At 49.9% G+C, this 12,280-nt stretch overlaps 1 protein-coding gene across 2 annotated transcripts in view; it reads right to left on the bottom strand.

Moving 5' to 3' along the window:
- Positions 1-12,280, bottom strand: part of SMOC2 (SPARC related modular calcium binding 2) — a 154,160-nt gene that overhangs the window by 34,410 nt on the left and 107,470 nt on the right. For both annotated transcript variants that reach the window (XM_082668606.1, XM_082668607.1), the window contains exon 9: positions 9,264-9,346. In XM_082668606.1, coding sequence (XP_082524732.1) covers positions 9,264-9,346 — 83 coding nt within the window. The remainder of the gene's footprint in view (positions 1-9,263; positions 9,347-12,280) is intronic.

Below are 12,280 nucleotides of genomic sequence, written 5' to 3'. Positions count from 1 at the left end.
ATACTGTGTGTAAAGGTTCAAGACCAATACCTTGTAAGTTCTCAATAAATCCTTGCCAGTGCGAACACTGCTGTGGTTCTCGGTGCAACTGCTGGTTTGTCCTGGGCACTTCTGACCCGTCAACCACAAACCTGTCAGTGGCTTTTTAAAATAAAAAATGAATTCTCCACCTCTCAGGCAACACTGCTGCAGGATATAGTCCACACTCCTTAATGGGTATGGTCTCAAACTCACCGAGCCTCCAGCCTGTCTTAGCTTATTGTACGATGACCTCGGTTTGCAGCATGAGTCTCTACTGGCCTCTTTGGTTTCATATATTTAAAGAATTTCTATAGAAATGCTCTGGAGGGTAGAGCTAGAAGATAATCAAAGAGATCATTTCATCCATATTCATTTATGTGAAAACAGAGCGAAGTGACTGTCCGATAGATGCACTATGAATTTAAACCTTCTCCCTAGAGAGGGGCTTCCAAAAAAGATGGCTCTCCAGCGTTTGCTGAGGTGACTGCCAGGAAGCTCAGGCACACAACTCTGCTTGGTCAGAGGTGAAGGGAGCACGTCATGGGCGCTTCCCATGTCACATCCTCACCACTTCCTCGACTAGGGTATAAAAGCAACCCACTTCTGCCCTAAGGCATTTTGTATCTCAGCTTCTCCTTAGTGGAGAAGACTCTCTGCAGAGTTGTTGACATGAGAAACAGCGTCACACGGTGGAAGGGGCTTTGGATTAGTGGTGGGAAGACAAGCATAGCAGCCACTCCGGGACACAGGGCAACCTCCTCACCTCTACTGAGTTAGGTGTTAAGTGGTCAATCAGATATCATGCAGAAGTGGACTCTAGTCCACTGATGCATTCTGGGGAAACAGGATGGGCAAAAAGAGTTGGTTCACTCAACAATAAAGAGTGAGGTCAACAAACAACATGGCACAACTAGGAAGAAGGGAGGGTACCGGGAACGGGGGCATGCACAGCTATCCCTTTGTATTTCTGGTATCTATTTTGCTCCTTTCTTTTCTTCAAAACTTTTTTTCCATTAGAGAAATTACAAAGATAAAATTCCTATTCTGCTGCATTTGAATAAGCAAATTTATCCTTCTGTAAGATAACAAGTGGGGATCATTTAACAGGGCAAAGTATTCAACAAAACCTTGACTTCAACCACACTTTCTAGAGCCTGTCAAGAGGTGCTCCCCAAAGTGCTGTTTCATGACAGACGACACATGTTTCTCAGGAGATTTTTTAAAAATCAGAAATCTGACACTTCCTGAATTTAAGGAATCTCTGATGACAATACCGTTCTGCATCAATTGTCAGATTCTGGGATGTCTGACTCTGAACAGAGGGAGGGGCCTCAGGTTCTCTGTAAATAAGGACAATATGCATCTTAAATAAGTTAACTAATTCAATAAGCAAAAGCACAGAGAAAAGGCGGATAAGTGGGATGAGAGCTCATAACCCCAAACTCTTCTGCTGGAAATCACTCTTGAACAGTTTGTCTCAGGAATTTCTAAAAGTTAATTAACAGCCAAAGCGCAGTCAATTTATCTTTTTCCCTCAGAGGGAGAAACCCTTGACTTTTCTGAAAAATTGTTCTCGATTTGACAAGTCAGAAGAGAGCGAAGAAAAAAATTAAATCATCCTGTCAGTGAAAACATTCTAGAAGTTTCCATGGACTGCTGGTATTCATTATAAACCAGGTTTTGAGGAGTTTCCACCATCATTGGTCACTGGGGAGTGTCCAACAGCCCAACACACGGCTTATGTATTCGAGCTCTGTGGTCTTGGCTGGTCCAATTAAATTCACAGGGAATTAAGTTATCAGGAAGAATAGAACTCAATTTCTACCATCACTGGGCCATTTTCATTAGACCTGCGTCTATTCTAAGAGTAATAACCCCAGTGCCCTGGCCAATATCCAACCCGGATAATGGGATTTTGCCTGTCTCCACTCCCTTCAGAATTTCTGCAGGAGTGATTGTTAACTCTCACTCCCCAGGACTGTGCAGCGTTGGGGTGACCGCAGACGGCCAAGAGAGTTCTAACCCAAAAAGTGCTATCCAGGGGGCGGGCAAGTAGTCCTGACGTTGGCACAAAATCTGGAAAAGAGGTTTAAGAATGATAACATGACGTTTTCAGATAGAAGGGGAAACTTTCGTTAGGCACCAGTCTCCATCTCCCTGATTTTTCTAACTGTCACAGCGTTGCTGTCTTGTTTAAGAGCACCAGTCCTGGGATCATAAAACTGCGATCTTCTCCTCCGGAGGGGATTGGCACTGGGTTTTGAGGAGCTCTGCGTCCCCCAAAGCATCTGGCCTTGGGCCAGCTGCTCCATAGGCTTGAGTTTATAAAGAAGGAATCCTAAGTTAACAACAGGAAGATACAACAGAGAAGGTAAGTGCGGTTGCAGGGTTCAGACCAGTTCTGGATTTAAAACACGGCATAACCAGGAGGATAATGGGACCGATGAGAAAGATTCAGCAAAGGGCTGGAGTACAGACAGCACGAGGGCAACAGACGGGGTCTGAACCGCTTCGTTCGGTGATGAGGAGGGACCAGGGAACACTTTCTTTCGGGCCCGTGTGCCCACCGGGCCTGGGGGGTCTGCAGATCGCGGGCTGTAACCTCGGAGCCCACAGCCTATCCAAGATCAAGGCCAAATCAGGAATGGTTACGTGTGCTGAGAAAAGGCTCGGAAGACAGCGCATCTACAGTGAAGGGAACAAAGATGCAGAAAACGTAAAGAAGTTTCCAACAAGGCCGACGGTTATGAAGGGCCAGTCACTGAGAGAGAACTGGGCCTCTGGACGCACGCATCCCTTTTCTGGAGCAGACGAGCGGCTGGGCTGAGATGTGGGTTCCACGGTGGGGAGAAGAGGCAAGGGGTGAGGGTGAAGCGCGACGGCCTCATCCAAGCTTCGACTTCATCTGGCAGCGACGGCCGTTACCGTCAGGATGGACGCCCGCCGGCCCGCGCCTCCTAAGAGGCTTCTGCTGCGGGTGTGGACGAGGGATGAGAAATCCGCTCAGCGCCTGTCTGGGAACTTGGCTGGAGGGAGTCAGCGCCGCCGGCAACAAAGAGAGAGAATACGAAGTCGCAAAGAGCAGGCTGCCCACCAGCTGTGGGCACAGGACAAGTGCGTAAATTGTTTTTAGTGAATTCGAGTTGTAGATTTCACTTGAGAGAGTATGAAGGAAACAGATGGTCTCTCCCCTCTCCTGCCCCTTTTAAAGCACATTTCTACCTAATACCGAAGACTTCCATGAGTTTAGACTTCTCAGCTCCCCGTGCAGGTACATCCTAAAGGGTAAGGATGCTCCTCTTGGGTTCATTCAGAAAACTCAAGAAATAACCTCAACACTCCCTTTTCTCCATTCAGCTCAGCCTTAATAAATGGAAGAAGCGCCCGACGCCTTTTTGTAAGTCACAACATTTTCAGTTGACCTTTATTTTTCTTTCCTCTTCATGTTAAGAAAAAAAATAGCCTTTGTTTCCTCAACTTGCCTTTATTTGTTCTTACTTTATTGCGAATGAGTAATTCCCATGATCTCCTCCAAGCCTTCTCCAATTTCTCCTATTCTCTTAAAAATGGAGAAAAATATCAACGGAACTAAATATTCTAATAAAAACCTAAGGCTTCTGCCAAGTACAACGGTTACGTTTTAGTTCTCGTCTTCTGGATGCCTCTGCACATCCTAGCATCTTATCGACTTTTTTTTTTTTTTAAAGAAACAGCTAAGTACCAAATAAAGGATTTGTTTCACACATGTTCCCTCGTGTCTGATCAGGCTTGTCCCAGCTCCTTGTGAGTGATTCTCTGTGACATCTGAGACAGAGCCCGCGTCTCAGGACACCCCTGCAGGATACTGCATGTTCCCAAGCCCTGGAGTCCCCTGGCTTCCCTTGTTCCTGGATCCCTGTCTTATGGGTCTCTAGGATGGAAATTACACATGTGCTTTTAACTGAGTTTCTACTTGTAACATCCTGTCCTCGGGGAAACTGGATTTAACGGTCCCTTTCTTTGTCGTGCTTTCTACAAAATGCAGTTTTCTTCTAGAGGATTAGTCATCTTATTCAGGTACAGATTTATAGTTTAAATTTCACACTTAATCACCAAGCTCACCAGTCAAAAAATAAAATAACGGAGCTCAGTCCCTGTCCCAAGCACTGCAGAACTGTCCCTTCCACGCCGGAATCCAACCCACACTTGGACACCGAGTGAACCAGCAATGATGTTTAGCTAAAAAGTCATCAGACAGCTCTTAAGAGCAAAACGCTGTTTAAAACCCTCTCCTACACACAGCACACCTGTCCTCACCTCCGCGAGGCTTTGTGCTGGGAGACAGGTACCAGGAAGCCTCTCCCAGCTGGGGGTGTGAGGAGCTCGCTGCGGGTGCAGAGCACATGGAGGGTCCCCAGCGAGCGTGCTCCCAGCCCAGCTCAAAGCATTACTGTCTGTGAAGCCAGTACCTGATGTGACACGGAACCACAGACGCTGACACTTCTAACGGGTGAAATACTGACATCTCCTATTATCTTTGAAAGCGCCTCAAAGGCCCAGGCCACTTTGGAGGAGAGTAAACACCGGTCCCTGAGTGCCATGCAGTCCTCGGCACAGATGCCAGGTTCAGGGTCTAATTACCTCTGGGAAAGTATCTTCGGGCAACGTAAGGATCATTTTATGCTGCCTCAGGAAATCATAATTAATTCTGAAAACATTTAGAGTTGTGCTAAAATATTGCTTGGAAAATCCGGGAGGCGCTCTGAGGGCTTCTAATGGAATCAAAGACCCTACTGTGCCTGCAATCACTAAGGCCCTGAGAAAAGAGATTTTCATGGCTGTTGACTTCAAAAGGCTCTGTGTGGTGGCTTAACTCTCCCTCAGAGGGGCTTTTAGGTTAGGGAGGGGCCTTTGACCGCTGTTGATTGCTGTGAGGTCCACAGAGCTGCTGGAGATGCTATGGGCGGGGCTGTTTAATCAAAATAAACACACGTGGCAGATCTGGGTGCCAGCATGCAGGAGAGTTGTGGGGCAGGGGACAGTCGATGGCTCTGGTTTGGGGGATGAAGCAGTAAAGTAAGGAGGCCATTTTCTGGTACCAGAAAACCTCAGACACTTTTCACCACCCTCTTGTTGGTCCTGGGGCTATACCACTAACACTCTGAAGCCCCAGGAGGACATCAGAGCTTCCCCCAAAATTGATGGAGGAAAGAAGGGCTAGGAGTAGGGAATGAGGTTTCTCCCTGTGGACTCACCTGCTCTCAGAACTCTTTCTACCTGCCCTCCTATCTTTGGGTTCTTCCTTATCAAATGCCTACAAGTATTTGATTGTGTTGCACTGTAACTGATGACTGATAACTAACAAAACCAGTGACTGCTCCATCAGAAGAGATTAAATGAAGCAAAAGCCCAGAGGAGACTGAAAGCCTGTTGATCCTGCTAAAATCGCACCCCAGAATGACAATCGGACAAAAAAATGTATTTAAGTGTAAAGACACAAATCATCTGATCGGTACAGGTTAGAGGAGGTCATAAACTCTAAGCCATAAAGCTTGCTTATTTTGACTTTACTTGTAATAATCCTTCCCTCATCAATCTTTCCCACCAGCTCCCTCCAGAACCAGTTCCTCTATGGGGATGGGAGACCCAGGTGTGCGGATGGGCTGCTCTCTGGGCGCCAAGTGCAGGCACATCTCCATCCGCCGTGGCCTCTGCCTGCATCTCATCTCTGCAACGGTCACATGTGTGGCCTCCCGTGGCCTTTAGCTGCCACACGTGGGTGTGCAAGGCTCTCCACCAAGGAGAGAGAACAGGGTGGGCTCTCCCTCCTTCTCCTGGTCAGAGAGCACCCTGACGTCAAATCAGAACAATGAACTCTGTCTATCAGGTCACCCTCTTCCCACACAGAAATCCCACTCGTTGAAGAGTCATGCTCTGTGCCCTTTAAGTCAGGAAAACCACTAGGTAAATCTAAGTCTACCAGTTATCACTCAATACAGAAGAGTCAGAATAGGAAAAGAAACCCTGCCTAGTGCCCTTCATTTGCAGCCTCTTTTCCAGGCGTCCAGCGCCTCCTGTGTGCCCCTTGCTGTGCTGGCTGGTGCGCGTCCCAGGGGTCAGCCCATCTCTCAGGAGAACCACGGGGCACACAGGGTGGAGCTTGTAACTCAACACCTGCAAAGCAGCATCAGGTACCCTGGATGCAGTGGGAGCACACACGGTTGGCGACAGCCAGGGGTAGCCTCCCCAAGAAGCCGGGTCCTGCAGGGTGCACAGAGGACCGGGGAAGGTGCAGAAGGGGGTGATGGGCAAGGTCCTGGCGACGGAGACTCCCCGTAGCCGTGAGGAGCCCTGCAGCTGAGACAAGAGAAGGCGGAAGGGGATGAAGGAAGTGACGGGCAGGCCTGGGAGCAGGGCACATAGGTTGGTTCAAAAGCCGCTGAGATTAAGAGATGCCAGTGCAAAATGAGGCAGGGCAGGTTTGCAGAGGGAGAAAGTGTGGTCTGACGCCTTGGTATGAGTCTTGTGTGGAAAGTTACAGAAGAAACGAAGAATCTTCGAGAGCCAAAATCATGACCCATTTCTCAGGAAGCGACCCCTCAGGCTGGGGCTTGATCTGTCCATGGGGTAAAAGGTTAAATGCTTTTTAATGCCTCCGAAGATTAAATGCTCATTTTCCCTCAGTTAGTGTGAGCCGGGGAATCGCGCACTCTCCTATACTGCACGTAGATAAACATCTGGCAATCAACAAAGCCCCGAAAAGGTGAATTGTGTGTGAGGATGTTATCAGCCTGGCTTGAAAAATAAAGGACCCTTATTGGCCGAAACTTAGAAAAACTGCTTAAAATGAAAACCATCCCTTTTTAGAAGAAAACTCATTGGCACGTGACTTAACAAGTGTCTGCCTACCCACCACGGTGCTGTGTTATCCTGGAAATTGTTTTCTCCTCTCCATAAGAACAGCCTCGATCCAGGAGTTATTTTAAGACCTACTTGTTTTTCCCTAATAAGGATAATTATCTCCAAAAAAGCAAAATGATTAAGTGGTCATGAACGGTACACTCCCAAACATCTACAATTGCAAAACAAGCTGACCTTTACCGAGCTTGTGGAAGATGGTTTTCGTGCCTGGGGACTTGGGCTTCTCTGAAGGTGGGGGAAGGAAAGGGCACCTTTGTGCTCAGCCTAACCGACCTCCTCACCGACGGGGTGCGGTTTCTGTAGCTCTGAGGTGCACCTCTTCACACGGTGTTCCCTGAAGTGCTAGAGGCTCTTTCTCTAAATGGCCCATCTGACTCCCAGACGAGCCAGGAGTGATGTCGCATGGTACTTCTCAATATCCAGGGTCAGCGCTTCCCAGAAGATGAGTGACCACTGCAGCCTTCAAATCCAGAGTCCCAGCCCAGGGTTCCATGTGCTGGATTCCACCATGAACGCACATTCCTTCCTAGCCAAGCACACCCACCAAGCGGAGATGGGATGGGCTGTGTTCTGTCTGTCGTAGCATCTCTAACTAGTGACGAGCAGAGCCTGACCACACATTCATTAATGACATTCATGTTATATGTGCAAAAACCACATGCAGCTCAATTTAGAAGTAAAGCAGTTTTGGATTATCAAAAAAAAAAAAAAATTGAGGGAACAGTGGTTGACTTCGCCTTCCAATGCAGGGGGTGCAGGTTCGACCCCTGGTCAGGGAGCTAAGATCCCACATGCCTCGTGGCCAAAAAACCAAAACAGAAAACAGAAGCAATAGTGTAACAAATTCAATAAAGACTTTTAAAATGGTTCACATCAAAAACAGCTTAAAAAAAAAAATCGAGAGTCTTGGAACCTCAGAGACAAAGAACAGATTGCCTGAAGTTTCTGTGGCACGGCTAAGACTAGCTAAAAGGAGCAAACATTCACTGGGGTCTTGCCATGGACCAAGCACATGCTAAATTCATTCTTCCCTGTTAAGAAAACTATTGTCCACCGGTGTTAAAACCTGACTGCAGAGGCAAGAGATTGTACCAGACAAGGGAGGGAGAGAGCGCCCTTCTGACTGGAGGACACCACTCGGGGAGCTCCAGGATCCAGAAAGCAGCCTGATGCATGAACGTAAACCCCACTGACCACGCACACAGAGAGACATCGTGCGATGATCACAATCATGTCAGAGATTCCTCCACCTGCGTCGAAAGGAAGGTGTGGAGAGGGGAAACAGCGGAAGACCCACGACAAATGTCTCAGAACAAGCATGGGGCAGCAGAGTGGTTTTGACAGCATGGCTGTGCTCTGCTCCCCCCGCCCCCAGACCAGGTCCTGCCTTCTCCGCTCCTTCTGTGTCCAGTGCCTTCGTTCCAGGTATGGCTGGGGGGATACGGAGGTGGATGGGTGACCCTCTAGTCTTCTCTACCTCTGCTCACAGCAGAGAAACATCTTTACCTTTCGGACTGTAAAACCCTCTTTATCATTGACAGTACAAATCATGCAAGGACCACAGAGCTTTTCTAAACAGGAAATTATCCAGACTCTGTGTAAGACCAAGATCCACCACTCGCGCTAGAAGAAAGACGTTAGAGAATGGCTTTCATGGTCTCTGAGGCTGTGGCTACGTGGACACAATCTGGAGGCATTTAAAGGAAAGAAAGAGGACGGAAATGCAACCAAATAGCCACCAGCTCTGCCGCATCCCACCGATGCCGCTGAAACCGCCATGATGCAGGAGTCACGTCCCTACCCTGCGATCTCATCAGATAACTGCAAGCTTTGCCGCCTCCCACCAATGCCGCTGAAACCGCCACGATGCGGGAGTCACGTCCCTACTCTGCGATCTCATCAGATAACTGCAAGCTTTGCCGCCTCCCACCGACGCCGCTGAAACCGCCATGATGCAGGAGTCACGTCCCTACCCTGCGATCTCATCAGATAACTGCAACCCGGCGGGGGTCGGCCGGCGCGGGGCTCACGCCACACGACCAAGTTCAACCTCACATAAATTCCTGGAAGACGCTGGGTCCAGGCGGGGCTTGAGGTTTAACTGTTGGAATCATCATTTTTGGTGTATCACAAACACTTACGGGCTTTCTGATGAAAGAGAACATCCATAAAACATTTCTGGGAATGTATTTTCGATAATCATAAGGTTAAACTCACTGCCTCTGTTACTTTGAAATCATTCTTTGCAACTAAATTCGCTTGAGATCCTTCCTCATCCTGAATCTGCAAGAAAACTCGAAGCGGCCGCTGGCGCGTCCGACCGAACCCGTCGCTCCACTCACCCTGCAGCTGGCGGCCCCTGTACAAATCCCTTGTTTTGGTCGGATGAGCCCTGGCCGTGTTGTCACATTTCGGCTGCTCGTACCTAGGAGGAGGGGAAGGGAAGAGAGAAGAGCCAGTTAGAGACATCGAGATGGGCGCTGCCTTCCACACCCGAGTGTTCACACCGCAGGCTTCCTCGGTCCCCGGGACACACGGGCATCTCTTCCTCACGTTACAGTGCTCGGGATGGAGGACCTTTGGTGACCTTTGTGGCAATTTAGTACGTTCTTCACAGTCAGTAGGAAGAAGCAGGAGGCACAGGGCTCTGTCCCTCCATCCAGTTTCTGAAACACAACCTGTAGAGTGGCTGCCGAACGCCCCTGCCTAGGACGGGATCTTGATACGGTTCAGCGTGGGGGGAGGGGCTGAGGAGGGGAAATGCAAGCACAGGCAGTACGTGAGGGCAGGGTCACAGCCCCCGGGAAAGAGCGCAAAGTCTCAGAGAGGACCTCAGAATTCTTGACTGCTACATTACTCAAAGACCAACGAATTCAAAAGCTAACTCCCGAAGCTACAAAAGGTTGTCTCAGGGTTCAAAGAATAAAGAGTATGTTCTGAGGGGCTTCCCTGGTGGCGCAGTGGTTGAGAGTCCGCCTGCCGATGCAGGGGACACGGGTTCGTGCCCCGGTCCGGGAAGATCCCACATGCCGCGGAGCGGCTGGGCCCGTGAGTCATGGCCGCTGAGCCTGTGTCCGGAGCCTGCGCTCCGCAACGGGAGAGGCCACAACAGTGAGAGGCCCGCGAACCGCAAAAAAATAAAATAAAATAAAATAAAGAGTATGTTCTGGGCCCGCGGAGTCAACAGGAACAGGGTGGCCCTTGGTACCTGAGTAGGCGGGGCCGGGTGCCTGCGGCTACTTCACTTCGGCGATACCAGTATTGACAGCAATTCTGGATGGATCTGCCGGCTGGGCTCCAGATCCAGGCCCAGGTGGACAGCTTGCCCAGCAGAGCCTCCTTCAAGGCTCTTTATAAAGCCCCTTGGGCGGGATACGTGGAGAGACTCCCAGCACCTGCCCCTCTGCTGGGAGACACAGGGAGATGCACATCCCCTGGGGGCAAGCGCCCAGTCTTACGGGGACGTCGACAATTCAGTAGCGGGCCTGGCAGCTGTGAGAACCTGCCCTTAGGGCTCTTAATGCAGTCTCAGGGGTCAGGAAGGATTCTTGGCAAATGGGAACGACAGTCAGAGCCGTTCGGGGGCGGCGCAGGAGGGACGGTCAGGCCCGGGGGCTGCTGATTCCCAGGATATGAACGACGTCCCCTCGAGGCCTCACCCTCTCTCGCTGCCCGTTTCCTTTTCACTCTCTCAGAAAGAGATACGAGATCAGGTTTACTGCATAGGGATCGTTTCTGATTCTTATTTTTCATTATTTCTTGCTTTCCCACCCAAGAAAATAGAAGAATGAAATTCCTCGCTGAAGGGATCCTTTCTCAGCATCCCTCCCTGGCGCCCGGGGAGCCGGGGCCGGTCTTGGAGGGTCGGGTCCAGCGCGGTTGAAACACAGCCAGGGCACCACGAGCTCCTCCAGCCACTCACATCCTGAATAGCCTCTTTGATACCAGAAAACTTAACACCCCACTCACACAAACTTAATATGCCTTTTTGAAATGTTGTTTTTGAAATTAAAGAGTCCCTGACACACTCCGGCTAACAGTTAAGCTATCACATTTTCGCCAAAAGCCATTAACTCATATCCTTTTGAAATGCAGTGGGGTTCAGTGCAGATGGCATTGGAACCACGGTCACAGGAATGAACGGGGGTGAAGGGACCTCTTACCCACCTGGTGTCTCCTCTCCCACCTGGGACTGAGACAGGTAGGTAAGGAGCCAGAAATTCCCTAGGGGAACATTCGGGAGAGAAGCCAGGTAACGGAGAGACGGCTAAGAGCTCGTTGCTACTCACGCTTGTTAAATCTGGGGAAACGGAGCACATGCTCAGGACTGAAAACTCCTCGTTTCAGACTCTAGATCAGCGTCCGTGGGGCTGGGGAGGTTGGAAATGGTACCCACGCTACAGCTGACACCTTCACAGCCAGCAGCCCGTGAAATGTGAGCTGTGAAAGAACAAGCGAAGTCCCAGGTCCTAAGCAAGCTGGTACAGCTAGGGACGGGGCTCCCGGGGAGGCCGGACGGCCCAGCCACCCCTGGGATGCTTGATCTGTGAGAACGTCAGCCACCGGCTGTTCTGTCATGGTAAGAAGTTGGACCGTTAGTATGAGCTCTGTGTACAGCCTGTCAAAGGCGTGGAGTCAACGCCGGTACCCCCACGTGGTGATGAGAAACCACAGAACTGCCAACCCCAACCTGAATCTGCGAAGCCGCCTGGAAATTAACCTTACTGCGTGATCATCCCGGTTTTGCTCCATATCTGGGCTGTAGATGTCTCAAGAATCCCAGCACTGACGTTGATACAAAAATGTATGTTTAAATGGCAACATTCTGCTCCTTGTAAGGAATACTGTGACTTGCGGAAATGACAATCTCGAGAAACAGAATCAGTGCCTTTGAAGATAAAGCCGTTTAAATTGTGCTGACATCTGTCAGCATCCTTTCCAATAGTGTTTATTTTAACTTATTTGTATAAGATGAAAAAGCACATCTCTTAATCATCTGGTTGCCCATCAGATACCAGGCTCTCTGCCAGGGAGAAATTCGATTTCATGCTCACACGGCCAGCAAGCCGCGTGGGCTCCACACGCTGGGAACGGGATCCTCGTGCCAGGTCAGAGCAGCCTGCAGCCTGGTGGCAGGTGGACAAACCCTCATTGGCCAACAAGAAAGTGAAAGAGAAATCCCTCTGTTCTGGGCGCTAATGTAGCAGCTGGCGGTCAGCCTGATCCACGCTTAACCCGATAGCTCACGCCAGCTCTCCCCTCTATGAATCAGCGACCAGGCTGGAACCTGCCCCCCTCCTCCCAGGTCCTGTCCCACCACGCGTGGCCTGGGCTCCGGCCTGCAGGGGCTCTGAATACC

This window comes from Grampus griseus (genome assembly GCF_964374135.1).
Source record: "Grampus griseus genome assembly, chromosome: 13".
In the NCBI taxonomy this organism is placed as follows: Eukaryota; Metazoa; Chordata; class Mammalia; order Artiodactyla; family Delphinidae; genus Grampus; species Grampus griseus.
Note: the sequence above shows the minus strand (reverse complement) of the source record. Positions and strands in the feature narration are given on the sequence as shown.